Source organism: Oreochromis niloticus, linkage group LG1 (assembly GCF_001858045.2).
Source record: "Oreochromis niloticus isolate F11D_XX linkage group LG1, O_niloticus_UMD_NMBU, whole genome shotgun sequence".
Lineage (NCBI taxonomy): Eukaryota > Metazoa > Chordata > Actinopteri > Cichliformes > Cichlidae > Oreochromis > Oreochromis niloticus.
The window spans coordinates 5498688-5519997 of NC_031965.2; the positions used below are offsets into that span (position 1 = coordinate 5498688).

The window sequence follows — 21310 nt, forward strand, 5'->3', positions numbered from 1 at the left end:
TGTATCAAAGTCAAGGTATAATTTGTGATAATATTGCTCTGTGTAAGCTGGGTTGCACAGTTTAATTTCTAGGAATCCACCGGGAGAGACTGAATCATGACGCATAATCCTGAGGAAGAAGGAACACGTCAGCAAACACTTTGACTTTTCCTAAGATGTATGTATGTCACAGGAAACCAGACCACATATTTGCCATGGACTTTAAATTGAAACAAAATTTAGACTCTGGTTATAGAATAACAATATGTACTGCAGAAAATAAGATCAGCTCTAAAAAGAACAAGTTAAAAATTACCATAAAATTTGAGCTGTGTTCTGTCAATGATTCCACTGATTAATTTGCTAGGACACTTTGGTCTTATGAATTACAATGATACATATTCAAAAGAGAAAAAAAGTCTTTGAAAACAAACTGCACATTTGCTTCCATTCTTAAATTGCAATATATCTATATTATACTATCTGTTTAAAAACAAAACCAACCATTTTGTTGCCATATTAAAATAATATTTTTAAACAAATTATTTTTTTGTAAATGCAAAAAACCAAAAATAAAACACAAGTACAGTATTGACAAATTAAAGAAAAGGTATACATACAACCTAAACTAGGGCATAAATTAAAAATAGCTGTTTCTCCCTTTTTGGAAGCCTTTCTTACATTAGCAGGAGGCTGTTGTTTCCCATCCAGGGGGCTGGTACAAAACACGGGAGAGGCATTTACTTCCCCAAGGAGCCACAGAAACAACTTTTCTTTAAAAACCACTGTTGTATATATTATTCAGCAAATTGGTAAATTGTCAGGCTGTGCCGAGGCCAAAATGGCACACAAAATAGAACTAAGCTTCAACACAAACTCAGATAATCTACCTCAAAAACACTGCTCCCATCCGGAGTCACTTATGTCTACAATAAATGGCTTAAAGGTGTTTTTGCTCTATTTTTGGTTTATGTGCTGGATATGGGGACAGGGGGAGGGGGGGAGACTTTATGTCCGTTTAGCTGGGCTTCTTGCATCTAGAGTGTGCGTCGTTCAGGGTCCGAGAGTTTTAGGATCTGAGTGAGTGTCTGGTGTTTTTCCTGTTTGCTGGTGCTTGCCTGGGTCTGCCCTCCATCGACGGCTCCAGTGAGGCTGTACTTAAAGACCAGCGTTGCCATCTGTTCTTTGCTAGTCTGTCAGCTACCTCCTGTTCTCCTCGTCCAGTCATCACTTTGCTTACCTGCAGTCAATTACCTGAACACCGGTTTTCTTGGCAAGATTCTGCAAACTTCTCCACAGACTCACCCTTGGCACCTAATTAATTACCTCCTTCACCTGCCTGTCCACCTGTCTGCTGTCTTCTCTGGATCATCTGGACTTAAGGTTGGAATCGCATTCTTTAACTCACCTGTCGGACGCTCCCTCAGCTGCCTCCCCTCTAAGCTTAACAACCTACACCTGCTAGTAAGCCATCAAGTCGACTATCCCTCTCTCGTTCTGGTTCTCGCTCATCATCCCCATATCTACCTACACTATCCCTCTGTTGCAGTGCCTCACGTCAGTGATTCTCTGCCTCATGCTCACGTCCCATCCTATGTCCCCTTGTCATTGTTATTCTTGTTTTTGCAATAAAACTCATATATTCCACTGATGTCTTCTGTTTGGTATTTGCGCTTGGGTCCACTGCCATGTACTGGCTTCCAGGCCCTTAGTCCGCTCAGCAGACAGGAGTCAGTCGTAGGACTCATCTATAAAATTCCATGAATTTATTTTCAACTTGGACTCAAACAACAATTCAGATCCAGAAACACTGATTAACTCACCGCTAACCACGGAGGAATCTTGCCACAGGAATGTGCACACAAGAAGACAAAGGTTAGCTTTTCTCAACAGGATAACCCATTAAACCCTAACCCATCGCCGGTGACGGATTAGGGTTCAAAGCAGGGATGGGAAACTCCAGGCCTCAAGGGCCGGTGTGCCGCAGTGTTCTTGCTTAACCCTGGTTTAAAGGGTAAATTAGGTTAGGGTTTAAAGGGATAAAGTAGAGTAAGACAACTATAGTGGAGGAACGTGGTGTTGAACACTGACTGTAGTAGGTCAGTAATCCAACAAAGACTGAAGTTCAGCCACTTTCTTAAGTAGGGGCTTACAAGGTTAACAGAGAGAGGTGTGCAATCACTCACAGGTGGGTGAAGCCCAAGGGTGGGCACCTGTGATAACTCCCACCTCTGCAAAAAACAAAACAAAACAAAACCCACCAACACACACAAGAGTGGAATTTTATCATTTTATAATTATACAATGATGATACTTCAAAATTATGCAATTCCATTATTATGACTTATCGATTTGATTCTGTATTGATTCTCACTGTCTCCAGTTTGAGACTCACCACCATCACGAAGCAGCATTTCAAAGACACTACAGTCCTGCAAATGAACTGAATGTTTGTGCAGATGTTTGTGTATGTTGGAGGTATTACCACTCTTTGTTGTGAACAGTGTTGGGTCATTACTCAAAAAAGTTAATGTACTACACATATTACACAAAACATACTTTTCTTAAAAGTCAGTAACTCAATGATCCAGGTGAGGAAATCCAAAAAGTTGATTCTGCTCATCTGGACGTAGCGTTTTCAGTGGGAGGAGCGTTTCGCCTGTCACGGTCCTGTGTCTGTGACCCAACGTTTTGGGTTTTTGAGTTATTAGTCTTTGATTTCATTGTTATGTATAGTTTTTGGTCTCTTGGCTTCTGTCTCTGTGCTTCCTCTGTGTTCCTTGTGTCACATCTGATCTAGTTATGTTTTCATGTCTGTGCTTCTCATTGTTTCAGTGTCAGTCCATGTCTTTGTGCCTGTTTCCTGTTTTACTTTGATAGTCTCGTGTGCTGTGTTAGTGTTTTCAGTTTTGCTTCCCCCGGTCTCGTTGTGTGTGATTTCTCCCAGCTGTGCTCTCCTCCTGTGTTTCATTCCCTCATTATCCCTCTGTGTATTTAAGCTCTTTGTTTTCCTCTGTTTGTATCATCCACTGCCTTTACCACGTCTCAGGTTTTTAGTTTCTTTGTACTCGTTTCTAATTCCTTCCCAGTTTGGGTTTTGTCAGTTTAGCCTCTGTTGCTTTCTGCTTTTCACACGTTTGTCATAGAAGACGTGACATCATCACTCATCCAAGTGACTTTTTCAGTCTGGAGTATTTGGAGTATGTTACTTAATCACTCCCAGGAGAATTTTTTTATCCTATGTATTACATTACTTTCGTGTTTCTCTGTAAAACAACATAATTAACAGCATAATCTATAGGATACACTCCTACAGACCAACACATATCCCCATCCTAAGGAACACACTCATCATCTTACTCTTAGTTGATAAGATAAGATAACCTTTATTAGTCCCAAATGTGGGAAATTTTTTTGTTACAGCAGAAAGTGGACAGTGCAAAGTTACAGTAATTGAATTCAGTTCAATTCAATTTTATTTATATAGCGCCAAATCGCAACAACAGTCGCCTCAAGGTGTTTTATATTGCACAGTAGATCGTACAATAATAGATACAGAGTACAGTAGCAAAATTAAGAAAAAACACTGGAATAGGATAAGATAATAAGAATAAGATACTGTACACAATAGAATAGAATAAAATACTATATACAATAGAATAAAATACTACATTGTCAGAAGAAAAAAAATTACACTTAGTGTTATTGCACATGTGTGGGTTTGTGTGTTTGGTCAGCTGCGAAGTCTTTGTTGTGGAGTCTGACAGCAGTAGGAAGGAAAGACCTGCGAAATCTCTCCGTCCCACACCGTGGGTGCCGCAGCCACTGAAGGAGCTGCTCAGTGCTGTCAGTCTCCTGCATGGGGTGGGAGATGTTGTCCAACAGGGATGACAGCTTAGCCGCCATTCTCCTGTCACTCACCACCTCCACTGGGTCCAGAGGGCATCCTAGAACAGAGCTGGCCCTTCTGATCAGCCTGTTCAGTGTCTTCCTGTCCCCAGAAGAGACGCTGCTGCCCCAGCAGACCACACCGTAAAAGATGGCTGAGGCCACTTTTACGGTCTTCAGGAGCTGGCCCTTCACTCCAAAAGACCTGAGTCTCTGCAGCAGATACAGTCTGCTCTGCCCTTTCTTGTAGAGGGCATCTGAATTATGAGTCCAGTCCAGTTTATTGTTCAGATGAACACCAAGGTACCTGTAGCTATCCACAGCCTCAATGTCCATAACGTGAATGTTTAGATGTTGCAGTGGGGGATGTTTGTGCCTGCGGAAGTCTACCACCAGCTCCTTGGTCTTTCTGGTGTTGATCTTTTCTGCTGGCACCAGTCCACAAAGCCTTGGGTCAGTCCTCTGTACTCCCTGTCATCCCCATCAGTGATGAGGTCGACTATTGCAGAGTGGTCAGAGAACTTCTGAAGGAAGCACTGGGTGCAGTTGTGGGAGAAGTCTGCAGTGTAGATGGTGAAGAGGAACGGAGCCAGCTGACAGCATAAAACAAAGATGAAAACCACAGTGATTCTACTTTAGAAACATGAACAGCCTGATTGCTCATCAATGCTTTAGTTACCTGTTGAAGTTCAGGGTGTGGCTGCTGGGCTTTATCATCACTTAGTTCTTGGCTAGCTTAGCATTAGCATGCTGTTTGCGCAAACGTTTGCAAAGACTCGAAGTTGCATTAACAGTATGACGCAGTTGTTCGTGTCCTGGATGCAGTTTACACTTTATTGCCTCGTTCTTTCCATGCCATTCATTTTCAATAAATTGAGCTTTTGTTCAATTCATTTACGGTGGGTCCTACATTAAAGTAACATACAGTAATCGGGGTGGGGGGTAAGGGCTCTGTCAGTCATTTTAAATAAGAAAGTCTAGATGTAATCGCAGCCTTCATTATAATGATGGTGAACTTCTCAGACTTGTCACCTGGTATTGTGGGTGCCTCACATGCAATATGTTTTGGCCATGTCCTGGGTGAAGGAGGTAAGGACCCAGGATAGGTTGGAGAAATTAAATCTATGGACTGGTATGTTGTGTGCTACTTTATACTGGGGTCAAAACCCCCCAAATGATTGTAATTACTTGAAATTAACAAAAGCTAAAAAGCTTCTAAAAGTGATACCAGAGTCAAAGGATGGTAAAAAAAAAAAAAAAGCTTTCAAATGATAATGTGGACTGTGTGTGGAATATAAGCTGCAAGCTGAATGAAAGAGAAATATAAATTTTGTCTCACAAAATGAGTGAATTCAAAGTAACTTTGGAAAAACGATCTATTATAACTTTTCATTTTTCATTTTGTTAGCATACTGCTATTATGTGTGCTTTCACCGCAAATGATTACTGTCAGAATATAGGAATACATGCTGCTTTTGATCCGATCACATGGTGTTGGTCAGCATGGAGAGAGATCAGCATGTTGCTGATGAAGACTGCACAGAGAGCTGCTCACAGACATCACATCACAAAGTGTCAATTTTAAGACAGATCAAGTACTGACATACTGTACTAATTTGGGAACAGATCTCTTTGGGACCTTTATGGAAACAAATAGCATTTCGAGCAAACACAATCTGATGCATTTAAAAATGACCCTGAACATTATACACTGCCTGGCCGAAAAAAAGTCGCCACCTGTTGGACAATTACTGCATTGCAATTACCTTTCAGCTGGCAACAACTTATTTAACCCCAACTGGTGCAATGAGTTGCTTCTCATTTCATAAACAACCATGTCGAGAGACACAACTTGTGGTCATGGAAAAGATGTTGGTGTGTTTGAGAAGGGTCAAATCATTGGGCTCCATCAAGCAGAGAAGACATGTAAGGAGATTGCAGAAACTACTAAAATTGGGTTAAGGACTGGCCAGCGCATTATTAAAAAGTGGAAGGACAGTGGGGACTCATCGTCTTGGAGGAAGAAATGTGGCCGGAACAAAATTCTGAATAATCATGATCGGCAATCACTTAAATGTTTGGTGAAATCAAATTGAAGAAAAACAACAGTAGGACTCAGGGCTATGTTTAATAGTGAAAGTGAGACTCCAAAAGTTGAATCTGTTCATCTGGACGTAGCGTTTTGTGGGAGAAACGTTTCGTCACTCATCCAAGTGACTTCTTCAGTCTCAGCTGACTGCAGGTTTCCCCGACACAAACAGAGTAACATAGTGTACGCTGTTAAGTGCCAGGAGGAAAGACCATCTCTGAATCGAGGAGGGGGCCTAAGGGTACATCTTTCGCCATCTTACAATGCTGTGATTGCAGCCATTCCCCAACTCTCTGTGAATGGTACTCATGGCCATTGATCAGTGTTCTTTGATCAGTGGGTTTTGGTCAGTGATTGTTGATCAATGGTCATGGGAATTTGCATAATTATGATTAAGGAACTGACCTCACAGCCCATTGTTCCTTCAGTGGGCTGGTTTCAGTCATTATGCAAATGTACTGTTTATAAGGTTTGGGGAAACCTGCAGTCAGCTGAGACTGAAGAAGTCACTTGGATGAGTGACGAAACGTTTCTCCCACAAAACGCTACGTCCAGATGAACAGATTCAACTTTTGGAGATTTACTTTCCTGGATGATTGAGAATGCATCAAGAAGTGAAAGTAAGAGCATTTCCACACACACAATATGAAGGGAAGTGAAAGGATTGGGACTGAACAGCTGCGTAGCCGTAAAAAAAATCACTAAGCAGTGAGGCAAACCGGAAAAAAAAGGCTTCAGTTTGCTAGGGAGCATAAAGATTGGACTCTGGAGCAATGGAAGAAGGTTATGTGGTCTGATGAGTCCAGATTTACCCTGTTGCAGAGTGATGGGCGCATCAGGGTAAGAAGAGAGGCAGATGAAGTGATGCACCCATCATGCCTAGTGCCTACTGTACAAGCCTGTGGGGGCAGTGCTATGATCTGGGGTTGCTGCAGTTGGTTGGGTCTAGGTTCAGCAACAGTATGTGCTCCAAGAATGTGGGGGCAGTTGACCTCAGTGTGGAGAGCACACTGACCAGCTATATGTTCTATTTCTATTGTATATATTAATCTGTATCTGTGGGTGGACAGCAAAGAAAGAATTTCATTGCACAGAGAAATGCCTTTTCCCTCCTGACACATGACAATAAACACTTTGAATCTTTGAATCAACCTGACTATACTGAATGACCAGGTTATTCCATGAATGGGTTTTTTCTCTCCTGATGGCATGGGCCTATTCCGAGATGACAGTGCCAGGATTCATCGGGCTCAAATTGTGAATTAGTGGTTCTGTAAGCATGAGACATCATTTTCACACATGGATTGGCCACCATAGAGTCCAGACCTTAACCCCATTGAGAATCTTTGGGCTGTGCTGGAGAAGGCTTTGCACAGTGGTCAGACTCTACCATCATCAATTCAAGATCTTGGTGAAAAATTAATGCAACACTGGATGGAAATAAATCCTCTGACATTGCAGAAGCTTACTGAAACAATGCCACAGTGAATGCCCCAAAGCTGAAGGCGGACCAACGAAATATTAGAGTGTGTGACCTTTTAATTTGGTGGCGACTTTTTTGCCAGGCAGTGTGTTAAGGCAGAATAACAAAATAGCAAATCTTTCTTTTAGACTTAATGAGAAACAACAAGTAGAAAAGGCATTTTTAAAAAATCTCTGTACTTATTTCCAACATACAGCACAACAAATGAATGTTGATTGTTACAGCGAGGCCTTTGCTTAACATTTAATAGTATTTTAGAACAGAAGATTTTGTTCATATGAAAAAAAGTTTCAGTATGGAAGTATGCAATCTGTTATTTACATATAAAACAAACAGTTTAGTGTGTCTATATCTTTGTGTAATAAATATTTGGGCATGCTACAGTACAATCCTGCTAGCTGCTTTTAAATGTTTTCTATGTGATTTAGTATTTTAAATCATTTTTGTTGTCCAGTTTCACTAAAGTCCAGGTTGATCCCAGAGAGCAGTTCTCCTTCACAGGATCGGTTTAAAAGCTCTTTCAGAGTTTCATTCACGTTGTTGAAAGCTGAGGAGAAGCTGCAGTTGGGGTATCTTCTACCTTCACCTGTATGAAATGACCCCATGACCTCCTGTACCCACTTCACCTCGTTGCTTAGTTCCAGGGCCAGGGCATCAAACCGGCTCTGTCTCTCCTGGAAGCGGTTGCTGATGGCGCCGAGGCTGCAGCTGAAGGCTTGGATGTCATCCTGCAGGCTCCTTTTCAAGGCCTCCACCTTACGGAACTCGTAGCGGATTTGTGAGAGCTCGTGGCGCATGGCCTCATTCTCCTCCTTGTAGCAGGCTTCCTTTTCATTATAAATAGAGACCATGGCATCTATATTTTCCTGCAGAGAGTCGTGGGCTGCTGTCAGGCTAATGAACGAGCTCTCCATCTGGTCAATGTCCTCCACAACCTGGGCAAAGCGCTCAAAGTTCACGTAGGTGTTGTTGGGTGGCATGCTTGAGTGGGACTTGATAGTGTACTCCCTCAGGCGCTTGGTCTTTAACTGGCGCCGCTCACTTTTCTTTGGCCCCCTGGCTTTATTTTCTTCCTTGTTCTCATTGGACTAAAGAATTTCAAACACAGAGAGAGATTAACTATGTTTTAAAGAATAATCTTGGGATTCTTGAAAGGTGCTCTACAAATCCAATTTATTATTATTATAAGTAGTAGTAACTTTATTTTTAAAGAACCTTTCAAAAACACTGTCAACATGCTTTTTATTCAAAGAATTAAACATTAAATCAACATCAAAAGTTTGAGAGCTAGCATATTAAAATGTGAAAAGAAAGGATAGTATGCTCAGGTTTTTAAGAAAACTTCAGAGATTATATTTTATATTTATTATATAAAATATTTTTTGGCTTAAATATAAGAAGCTAAAAGGACTGGGAACATACGGTTAGGTCTGCAAATGTTGGACAATGATAGTTTTTGGGGTTTTTTTTGTCATTTTGATTCTTTAAAATAAAAATATTGCATTAAAAATTTCAGAGGCTCAAAAACAACTGGAGAACTGACTGACAAGCAGTTTCATGGCCAGATGAATCCTGTTACCTAATTATTCCCAGACGGAGTACAGTAAGTAGATAAAACAAAAATTTATAGCTTTTCATGGAAGTGAAAAAATGAAATGATTTGGTTTTCCTCCTCCCTGTTCAGGATTTCTGTGGCTGCTTGTGGATCCTTGTTAGGATCCCTGGGGTTTGGACCCGGCGCTTTGGGGAAGTAATTTTGTGTTTTGTGATTCTTTAGTTTCTGAGAATCTCTTATTGTCAGGAGATTTATTCTAAAGCACTTCTTCAGTTGAGAATCAGAGAGGAGAAACACAGTTTTACTTGTATACAAGGGCAGCACAGAGCAGGGCTCTGTGACACGCGCTCTGAGACTGCCCTGGCCTTTATTTATACATCAGTGGGTGTTTGTTCCTTACATTGGAATGTGGATGTTTAGGTGTGGGTGTGTGTATGTGTGTGTGTGTGTGTGTGACCCCATAAACGACTTCCCTAAACCTGCTGGTCTGGAAGTCCAGCAGTTCATCTAAACAAAATGCACTTAGCCTAAAACAGACATAGATACGTTTATCCTACCGTAAAACAATAAAACAAGGTACGACCTCTCCCATGCTCCCAGGATGTGGGTTTGAATACCAGAACACCCTGGAATCACACAAAGCCTACTAAAGATCACACATCCTATCACTACACAATCGATTATACACCTCTAAGCATATATGGAAACTTATATCATTAAAAGATTATACTGACTACTAAGTACAATTTTCCATTGACACTTATGTTTTGTTTGTCTTTCTGTATGTACTGATATAAGTAACACTTTTCTTTAGCATGTCTTAGATCCTCGGTAGACTCTGTTTATATTCTGGTTCTTCTTGTTTGTCTTGTAATATTTAGTTATTATCTTTTGTGATCCCTTTGTTCAGGTCAGTCAGGTTCCTGCATTTCTCTGGTCTCTGTGTATATCTTCAGTCCCCTTGTCAAGTCTCAGTTACGTTTCCTGTTTTATTGTGATAGTCTCTTGTGTGATGTGTGTTGTGTATAGTTTAATTTCCCTTGCCTCATTATTCCTGATTTCCTGGTGTTATTCTTTATCCTCTAGTGTCTCAGCTCCCTAGTGACTTTTATAATTTGCATTTGTTCTTTGTTTTGCTTCATGTGGTTTTTATTTTAACTCAATAAAGGGCTCGCCTTTTGTTTTACCCCCACCTGCCTCTGCATGTTGGATTTTCACACACGGTATCCTGATAATCTCTGCTGACCTGGAGTAAAAATGAATTTAAGATAATCCTAAAACCTGCAATACAACAACAAATCTTACTAACTAAATTTTAGAGAAGCATAATCACACTCTGATCAGTTAATATAGCTCCTGGTTTATATAAATCTATATATAAAGTTTTTCATGCAAGGCAACAACTCAACTAGTAGTTTTTATTACAGCAGTGATGTTCAGTGTGCAGCTGTGTGTTTAGCAAACAGTCATTAAAACCTCACAGATGGCATATCTGTGATGAGCCTAACTAATATTATCAGTACCTTATATGTACCTTTGTGTTTTTTATGACTTGTATTTCACAGACTCGGCAGTCAAGGCACAATGAAAATAAAATACGTGAATTTTTGGGGCTAGGGCTGGGTCGTTATGATGATGATTTGAGTCTCACATTTTTAAAATGTGAGACTCAAAATGACTTTTAAAATGTAAGAAAGAAAAATCCAAACCAAGTCTTTAAAAATGGTCTGGTCTAATTAGTTTAACAGCCTCTGTTATTATTAACCACCACTGTCTTCTGTGCAGTGTTTTTTTGCAGTGTCTTTTAGTATGAGCAGATGTTTAATCCTGATGGAAAACCAGAGTGACACTGCCAATTTTTCCATAAGAGCAAATATAATATACACCTAGTTGTCACTTTAAACATTTCATGCAAGGAAAGAAATTAAGACAAACCCAGTGGTCTGCGTCAGCACAATAACCCTCTTCTGGTATTAAACAGTGCAATGCCAGCTTTATGATTGAAAGCTTCGGGGCAAATTACTACGATGCTGCATTTGCAAAAATGTGCCAATGAGAGCAGAATGTTGCCATTTGATCTCCAGGGCAGGAAAGCTGCATTATTACAGTATTGCACCATATAACCCTGAAATCTGAATGTAACAGCTGACCTGTACGATGTGTAGAAGAACACAAAACATTATTCCCAGTCTGATACTGTGCCATCTCTGTGTTAAAGAAAATATTGTCACTGTGCCAGTTGCATAAATACAAAATGAGGCTGGATCTAAATATCCAGTGCGAGGACGGAGTAAACAGTTACAGGACAGAGCAGTGACAGCTTTGAGCTGTCCACCGGTAATAATTGTGCTTTCTTTCGGATAAGAGTTCTCCCTGTCATTCCAAATAAATGAACACGCCAACTGCCATAAATCACATAACCAAAATAACATGTGTCTTCTTCCAGTGTCAAATGTATCAGTTGTATCAATGCTTGCTTTCCAGCTGTGCCCGTTCGTTGGAGCACACAGGGGCCGTTTTATTCCTGTCTAACTCAGTTTAGTTGGGCTTGATACCATGTTTGGAGATGATTTTACAGTTTTTGGGCATGGTGGCTTCTGTTATTGCCACTCGGACTGCTACACTGAAAAAAGAACATGTTGGATTTACTTAATTCAATAGTGGACATTGGTTGCGCACAATTGTTTTGCTTTGGCAGAAACTTAAACAACTGAGTTAAATCAACACAACTTATTCATAGTCAATAAGCCTGTGCATTTTATGTTGATAAAATGTGATTGAAACATGTTTAAATGAAGTAAGTTGAGCTCTTGGAATATTTTAATCCTTCACAATTTTGTCACTTTCTTCCAAAACTATTCAATAACTTTTACCCCAATACTATTTGGTCACTTAAATACTACATGTTGTCTTCTATTACATAATGCTCAACAAAGTCTAGAGTCTGGTTTACATAAAAATCAAATGGTTTTACTACGACTTCCATCCTTCTATCTTTATCCGGATTGCAGAGGGGCTGGGCCATAACCCAGAAGTGATAGGGTATGAGGCAGGGTACACTCAGGACAGCTCGCCAGTCTATCACATAGAGACAAACAACCATTTGCACTCACATTCACACCTATGGGTAATTTAGAATCACCAATTAACCCAACTCTAATAACTGGGGGAGGAAACCAGAATACCCAGAAAGAACCCATTGCAAACTAGCCAGATTGTGGATTTGAAACCAGGACTTTCCTGTTGTGAGGTAACAGCACTAACCACCACGCCACCGAGCTGTCGACCCAGGCTAGACAAAAGTAGGGAAGCTATGATTTCAAGGCTTGATGCAGAATTTTCTGTACATTTTTGTCGTTGACAGGTTAAACCACAATAAATAGCAAAAGCATACATGTGGTGTGTGTGTAGTTGTCTGCCTCTCATAACCCCAGTGATTTTCCTGCAGTTTGAAATCTCGTGTGATCTTGTGAATTTCATGAGTTCAGCAACTAACCACTCTTACTAGATTGTATCATGTCATCTCAACCAAAACAAAACAAACTCTCTGTTATGGTGCAGTGTCTGTTTTCTGTCAGTTTGAGCCACTCATGTTCCTGGCCATCTGAACTTGGGATCAGTCCCTCTGTCTGGGGGAAAGAGGCTCATCATATTGGCTTTGACAGGCTGACACCAGGTGCATCCTATTGCCATGCTTTTTAAAAAAATGGCCAGAGGTAAAGCCTTGTCTAACAGAGGCTATCATCTTCACACACAGGCCCTTTGGTGGTTCATTGTGTCCTTTCTCTTGGGTCTACCATCCACTCGGATGCTGGTGGTCTAATTTTGGTTAGTCGGTCACTCTGCAGCACGTATACATCTCCCATATTGTATTGCAACAAGTGAACTAACTGAAACGGCACGAAACATTTTGACTATATCTTTTGTTCCCTGAAACAGAGGAATATGATACAACACCAGATTGCCTCACCACTCAGCTTGGCTTGTGGAATAAACTGATGGATGACTGTGATGATGAGGTTACATATGTGCAGGCGTCAAATGTCATCAAAGGTCATCTGCCTTAAAAACAAAGGTGTGTTCAGCCAGGGCATGTGGGGGTGTGATATCCCACACTATGTGTGTTGTTCCTCATTCCTCTCCTTCACGAATCAGAAGTTACAGGCCATGTCCACACTAATACGTTTTCGTTTGAAAGCGCATCTTTTTCTCTCTGTTTTGGCCTCCCGTCCACACTGAGACGGCGTTTTCAGTCAAGGAAAACGCAGCGTTTTGAAAACGCTCTCTCCAAAGCGGATACATTTGAAAACACCATTTTCGCGTCGCAGTGTGGACAGCGAACCTGGAACCTTTTTCAAAAACGATGACACATTTTAGTCATGTGATACAGTCATGTGACCAATTAAACTAAGATAGTGGAGTGCATTATACAGCAGTTGTTTTGTTTGCTCTCAGGTTTGACAGCCTATTAAAGATTAATATCAGTCTGTACATGCTCCAGATAGCTTTTCTTCAAATTCTTTAATTCTGACTCGCTTTGGCAACTTTGTACTTTTGTGTTACTCGCAGCAGCAACTCCACCTCATTGTTAGTCCATTTAAAAAACTCGGTGCTTTTCCTCAACATTTTGCCACGACGTTTCAAAGAGCTGGAAAGTAAATAAGCGGCAGACAGAAATGAGGCAGGTCGAATCGTCTTGCGTTTCGCGCATGCGCAGGACTGGAACGTAAGCGTTTCCAGCCGTTTCAATGTGGACGCACAACTCTGTGAAAACAACTGAAAACGATAGTGTGGACGCGGAGCGTTTTCATACGAAAACAACATTTTCAAATTTATCTGGGCTAATGTGGACAAAGTCATAATGTTTTGTTTTATCTACAAAGAGCTCTTGGACTTCACAATTCAGTTTTTGTCCTAATGTGCAGTGTGAATCGCGTAAAGTCTCCTTGATCAGGTCATTTCAGAGCAACTCTACATTAAGTCTGAATATATTCCTAAATAAGAGACTTCAGTTTTTCATGCTCTGTAAATTTCTCTGTAGTTTGAAACTGAATTTGTAACACAGTGAAGTTTTTAAAAAGCGAAGAGCCCTAAGTGGTTTCTGAGGCATCATTTCTCTATAAAGCTCTCTGATAGCCATGCATTGCTCTGGGAACTGAGATGGCTTTCATAGAAACATTACCTTGATCCATGGGTGATTGAGGGCATCTTGAATTGTTAATCTTTTCCTGTGAGACAAAAAAAAATCTTGCTAACTTTCATTATGTAAAAGTGGTGATGTGACTATAATGAGCTCTCCAGAATTAATGTGCATTTTACTCTCCTGCTGTGGCACAAGTATCCTTCACTAAGCTATCCCTGAGCTCTTACTTCTTATCTTTCTCGAGTAGCTGGCTGATGAAGTTCTTGGCCAGCTTACTGGTGTGACAGAAGAACTCTTCATCAAACTCATAATTTATGGCTGAAATGTTCCCCAGTGTGTCCTGTTTCGTGTCCCCCAGGAAAGGAGAGGCACCACTCAGCCTGGAATAAAACAATAACAAAGTGCAGTTTATTATACTGCTGCATTATTATGTATATGATATTGTAGGAGATGCCACATTAATATTGGTCGAGGATCACTTGCAGAATGTAAGTGATGACACCAATGCTCCACATGTCTGCTTCCAATCCAAGGGGCTCATAGTTGACAATCTCTGGAGCTTTATAGGCAGCCAATAAAAAAATAAATAAATATATACATAAAACAGAAAGGTAAACATTTCCTTGTACTTAGACCTAATATTGCAAACTCTTTAATGCGTTTCTATTTAAGACATGGCAGTTCAAAACCAGATTGCTAACTGGATAACTGGGACCAAACTCCTATAAAATGTCCAATGCGTTGTAGAACTGCTAGCAGTAAACAATGCTTTTTTCTAGCTATTCTTATTTCTATTATTTTGTGGATATTTTTTCATTATTTTTGTTTACCTTAGTCTTTGTCCAGATTATTTTTTGTGATCAGTTAAGCAAAGCTGAGAGTTGTGATTTTGTGGATAGATCTACATTCCCTAAATCTTCAGGCTGCCAGAGTTTTTGGATGCAGTTATTGAAAGGTGTCTTTTTATGCTGCTTAGTTTTGACTTCATAACAGCTGAGAGGTTTGAGAATCAGTTTAATTTCCTGAGAAGACTTCAAAAATTAAATCTGAGACAGATTGGCAAGCGATTTTAAAAATGGAATGAAAAAGATTGGGTGACGGTAGCTCAGGAGATAGAGCTTGGTCATCTACTAATCGAAAAAGAAAAAAGTGCTGGTGTGAATGAGGCATGTTGTATAAAGCAATGAGAGTCCCCAGGTAGAGCAGAAAAGCACTATATAAGAACCACTCCATTTACCAACAGTGAAAGAATATGAGCTCTTTGCTACTCCAGTTTATAAATAATAATCTTACCTACAAACTCAGGAGTTCCAAAGATGTTCTTGAACTCAGCTCCAGCTTCAATCTTATGGGCAAGACCAAAATCAATCAGTTTTATTCTTGGCAAGGGCGTGTTCTTATCCAAAAGCATTATGTTTTCAGGCTGCAGAAGACAAGAACATGTACTAAGCAACTTTGAACACTTTACAACTTTGAACATCATCTACATACATTGTCAGATAAGTGATTGTTTATAAATGTCAGGAAAATGTTGTTACAATGTTTTTTTTCACTTAGCACATTCAGATGTGTTGTTACATATGAACACCAGTCAATCATTTTGGACACACCTGGTCTTATTCTTTTTTTTTTTTACAGTGTGTGAAATAACACATACTGATGTTTGAAACAAAGAACATGTTAACGTGTTAACGTGTTAACTGTTTCACACTCTTTATTCTTTTCACTTCTTCAGTTGTTCTCCGTTTTCTTTACTTTGATCTCTAACTTATCCCACATCCAGCCTAGTTCAAACCATATGGAGTGATGTTTCTTCCAGGAGAGCACCAGGTGCATGTCTGAAACGCTGCATTAGTTTTAAGATAAGATAAGATAAGACATTGATTGTTTTCTTGAGTTAGATTGTTAGATTCAGTTTAGAAATACAAAAGCAGCTTTGTAACTGCAGGAATGTCTTAAAGACATAAAGTCCTGAGTGACCTCGAATTTTCTGCTTCTAAATTCTGATAAAACTGAGGTTGTTGCACTAAAAATCTAAGAAATATGGCATCTGGATGGCATTACTTCGGCCTCCAATAATACTGAGGAATCTTGGAGTCATTTTCCACATACAATGTCTTGAAAATCAGGCCCCATCTTATCTTAATGATCTAGTCACCCCATTAGAGCACTTTGCTCTCAGACTCTGGGCCTACTTTTGGATTCTAGACTAGTTAAAAGTAGAATGGGAGGCAGAGCCTTCAGCTTTCAGGCCCCTCAACTGTGGAACCAGCTTCCAGTTTGGATTTGGGAGACAGACACCCATTCCACATTTAAGATTAGGCTTAACACTTTCCTTTTTGGTACAGCATATAGTTAATGCTGGACCATGTGACCTCTTTGAATCCCTCCCTTAGCTATGATGCAATAGGTCTAGACTGCTGGGGATTCCCATGATGCATTGAGTGTTTCTTCTTCAAACATACTTTTTCACTCATTATCTGTTTATACACCGCTTTGCATTTAATTATTTTTAAATGCAATGGTTCTCATCCACAGTGTGTCTTTGTCCTGTCTTGATCACCTCACCCCAACTGGTCGCAGCAGATGGCCCCGCCCCTCCCTGAGCCTGGTTCTGCCGGAGGTTTCTTTCTGTTAAAAGGGAGTTTTTCCTTCTCACTGTCGCCAAAGCACTTGCTCATAGGGGGTCATATGATTGTTGGGGTTTTTCAGTTTTCTTAGTATTATTTACCTTACAATATAAAGCGCCTTGAGGCAACTGTTTTTGTAAGTTGGCTCTGTTCGTCATAACCCCTCAGAAGGGACTTGTTCCATCAAACTACTGGTCAATACTGGCCTCAGCACAACATGGAAGCTCCTGTCAGGTATCACAGCAGCTAAGATGGCACATTGATCAATACATGAGGAGGAACCTGAAGGGAATGGGTACAACATTAACTACTGGCAGATAGAGCAGTCACTTGAGACTATAAGACCAAACTCCTGCACTTTCCTGCTCATTGTGTCAGATGTTTAGCTACACCTCAGCCTCCTTTAGCAGTAATGATACCTGTAACAAATGTAGCATATTTGCAGCTCTGGAGGCCAGGATTACTGAATTGGAGACTCGGCTTCGCACCCTTCATTCACCCGTAGCTAGCCAGGCCCCTGTAGCTGGTGCAGCCGAAGATAGCGTAGGCCCTGCTAGCTGTTCCCCGGCAGACCCCAAGCAGCTGGGGAAAGAGGGCGGCTGGGTGACGATGAGGAGGAAGCATAGTCTTAAACAGAAGCCCCAGGTACACCACCAACCTGTTCATGTGTCTAACCGTTTTTCCCCACTCGGCGACACACCCGCCGGGGGTCAAACTCTGGTAATTGGTGATTCTGTTCTCAGACACGTGAAGCTAGAGACACCGGCAACCATAGTCAATTGTCTTCCAGAGGCCAGAGCAGGCGACATTGAAGGAAATTTAAAACTGCTGGCTAGGGGTAAACGTAAATACAGTAAAATCATAATTCACGTCGGCAGTAATGACACCCGGTTACGCCAATCGGAGGTCACTAAAATCAATATTGAATCGGTGTGTAAGTTTGCCAAAACAATGTGGGACTCTGTAGTTTTCTCTGGTCCCCTCCCCAATCAGACCAGGAGTGACATGTTTAGCCGCATGTTCTCCTTAAATTGCTGGCTGTCTGAGTGGTGTCCCAGAAACGATGTGGGCTTCATAGATAATTGGCAAACCTTCTGGAGGAAACCTGGTCTTGTTAGGAGAGACGGCATCCATCCCACTTTGGATGGAGCAGCTCTCATTTCTAGAAATATGGACCAATTTATTAAACCCCCCAAAATATGACTATCCAGAGTTGGGACCAGGAAGCAGAGTTGCAGTCTTACACGCCTCTCTGCAGCTTCTCTCCTCTTGCTACCCCCCAAAAACCCATCTCCACTGAGACTGTGTCAGCTCCCAAACAGACAAAAAACAAACTAAAAACCAGCAAAAAACAACTTGAACATAAAAAATCACAAAGAAAGAACAATACAGTATCCACATCTGAACCAAAGAGTAAAACAGTGAAATGTGGATTATTAAATATTAGGTCTCTCTCCTCCAAGTCTCTGTTAGTACATGACTTAATAATTGATCAACAAATCGATTTACTCTGCCTTACAGAAACCTGGTTGCAGCAGGATGAGTATGTTAGTTTAAATGAATCAACACCCCCGAGTCATTCTAACTACCAGAAACCTCGAAGCACAGGCCGAGGGGGCGGTGTGGCAGCAATTTTTCACACCAGTCTATCAATTAACGAAAGACCAAGACAGACTTTTAATTCATTTGAAAGCCTGATGCTTAGCCTTGTCCAACCCAGCTGTAAAACTCAGAAACCAGTCTTACTTGTTATCATCTATCGTCCACCTGGGCCTTACACAGAGTTTCTCTCTGATTTCTCAGACTTTTTATCTGATTTAGTGCTCAGCTCAGATAAAATAATTATTGTGGGTGATTTTAACATCCATGTAGATGCTAAAAATGACAGCCTCAACATGGCATTTAATCTGTTATTAGACTCAATTGGCTTCTCTCAAAATGTAAAAGAACCCACCCACCACTTTAATCACACTCTACATCTTGTTTTAACGTATGGCATAGAAACTGAACATTTAACAGTGTTTCCTGAAAACCCTCTGCTGTCTGATCATTTCCTGATAACATTTACATTTACAATAATTGATTACACAGCAGTGGAGAGTAGACTTTATCACAGTAGATGTCTTTCTGAAAGTGCTGTAACTAAGTTTAAGAATATAATCCACCCACTGTTATCATCTTCAATGCCCTGTACCAACATAGAGCAGAGCAGCTATCTGAACGCTACTCCAACAGAGGTCGATTATCTTGTTAATAATTTTACCTCCTCACTACGTACGACTCTGGATACTGTAGCTCCTGTGAAAACTAAGGCCTCAAATCCAAAGTCCCTGACTCCGTGGTATAATTCTCAAACACGTAGCCTAAAGCAGATAACCCGTAAGCTGGAGAGGAAATGGCGTGTCACAAATTTAGAGGATCATCATTTAGCCTGGAGAAATAGTTTGCTGCTTTATAAGAAAGCCCTCCGCAAAGCCAGAACATCTTACTATTCATCACTGATTGAAGAAAATAAGAACAACCCCAGGTTTCTCTTCAGCACTGTAGCCAGGCTGACAAACAGTCAGAGCTCTACTGAGCCAACAATCCCTTTAACGTTAACTAGTAATGACTTCATGAACTTCTTCACAAATAAAATTTTTATCATTAGAGAAAAAATTACCAATAATCATCCCACAGATGTAATATTATCTACAGCTACTTTTAGTACCATTGATGTTAAGTTAGACTCTTTTTCTCCAATTGATCTTTCTGAGTTAACTTCAATAATTAATTCCTCCAAACCATCAACGTGTCTTTTAGACCCCATTCCTACAAAACTGCTCAAAGAAGTCCTGCCATTAATTAATTCTTCAATCTTAAATCTGATCAACCTATCTCTAATAATCGGCTATGTACCACAGGCCTTCAAGCTGGCTGTAGTTAAACCTTTACTTAAAAAGCATCTCTAGACCCAGCTGTCTTAGCTAATTATAGGCCAATCTCCAACCTTCCTTTCATATCAAACATCCTTGAAAGAGTAGTTGTCAAACAGCTAACAGATCATCTGCAGAGGAATGGCTTATTTGAAGAGTTTCAGTCAGGTTTCAGAGCTCATCACAGCACAGAAACAGCTTTAGTGAAGGTTACAAATGATCTTCTTATGGCCTCTGACAGTGGACTCATCTCTGTGCTTGTCCTGCTAGACCTTAGTGCTGCGTTCGATACTGTTGATCATAATATCCTATTAGAGCGATTAGAACATGCTGTAGGTATTACAGGTACTGCACTGCAGTGGTTTGTATCATATCTATCTAATAGACTCCAATTTGTACATGTAAATGGAGAGTCCTCTTCACACACTAAGGTCAATTATGGTGTTCCACAGGGTTCGGTGCTAGGACCAATTCTATTTACATTATACATGCTTCCCTTAGGCAGCATCATTAGAAGACATAGCATAAATTTTCACTGCTATGCAGATGACACGCAGCTCTATCTGTCCATGAAGCCAGGTATCACAGACCAATTAGTTAAACTGCAGGAATGTCTTAAAGACATAAAGACCTGGATGGCCGCTAACTTTCTGCTTCTTAATTCAGATAAAACTGAGGTTATTGTACTCGGCCCTGAAAATCTTAGAAATATGGTATCTAACCAGATTCTTACTCTGGATGGCATTACCTTGGCCTCCAGTAAAGCTGTGAGGAACCTTGGAGTCATTTTTGACCAGGACATGTCCTTCAATGCACATATTAAACAAATATGTAAGACTGCTTTCTTCCATTTGCGCAACATCTCTAAAATTAGAAATATCCTGTCTCAGAGTGACGCTGAAAAACTAGTTCATGCATTTATTACTTCCAGGCTGGACTACTGTAATTCTTTATTATCAGGATGTCCTAAAAACTCGCTGAAAAGCCTTCAGCTGATCCAAAATGCTGCAGCAAGGGTCCTGACAGGGACTAGAAAGAGAGAGCAGATTTCTCCTCTTTTGGCTTCCCTTCATTGGCTTCCTGTTAAATCCAGAATTGAATTCAAAATCCTGCTCCTCACATACAAGGTCTTAAATAATCAGGCCCCATCTTATCTTAATGACCTTGTAGTACCATATCACCCTATTAGAGCACTTCGCTCTCGCACTGCAGGCTTACTTGTTGTTCCTAGAGTATTTAAAAGTAGAATGGGAGGCAGAGCCTTCAGTTTTCAGGCCCCTCTTCTGTGGAACCAGCTTCCAGTTTGGATTCGGGAGACAGACACTATCTCTACTTTCAAGATTAGGCTTAAAACTTTCCTTTTTGCTAAAGCATATAGTTAGGGCTGGACCAGGTGACCCTGAATCCTCCCTTAGTTATGCTGCAATAGACGTAGGCTGCCGGGGATTCCCATGATGCATTGAGTTTTTCCTTTCCAGTCACCTTTCTCACTCACTATGTGTTAATAGACCTCTCTGCATCGAATCATATCTGTTATTAATCTCTGTCTCTCTTCCACAGCATGTCTTTCATCCTGTTTTCCTTCTTTCACCCCAACCGGTCGCAGCAGATGGCCCCGCCCCTCCCTG

At 40.7% G+C, this 21310-nt stretch overlaps 2 protein-coding genes across 4 annotated transcripts in view; one reads left to right on the top strand and one right to left on the bottom strand.

Annotated features, from left to right (window-relative positions):
* sh2d7 (SH2 domain containing 7) overlaps positions 1-21310 on the top strand; it is a 55448-nt gene that overhangs the window by 608 nt on the left and 33530 nt on the right. The gene's annotated exons all lie outside the window — the stretch shown is intronic.
* Positions 6511-21310, bottom strand: part of dapk2a (death-associated protein kinase 2a) — a 28347-nt gene continuing 13547 nt past the window's right edge. For both annotated transcript variants that reach the window (XM_013266338.2, XM_005463544.3), the window contains 5 exons: positions 15431-15560; positions 14621-14696; positions 14365-14517; positions 14177-14222; positions 6511-8527 (listed from right to left, as the gene is read on the bottom strand). In XM_013266338.2, coding sequence (XP_013121792.1) covers positions 7877-8527; positions 14177-14222; positions 14365-14517; positions 14621-14696; positions 15431-15560 — 1056 coding nt within the window. In that variant the 3' untranslated portion in view covers positions 6511-7876. The remainder of the gene's footprint in view (positions 8528-14176; positions 14223-14364; positions 14518-14620; positions 14697-15430; positions 15561-21310) is intronic.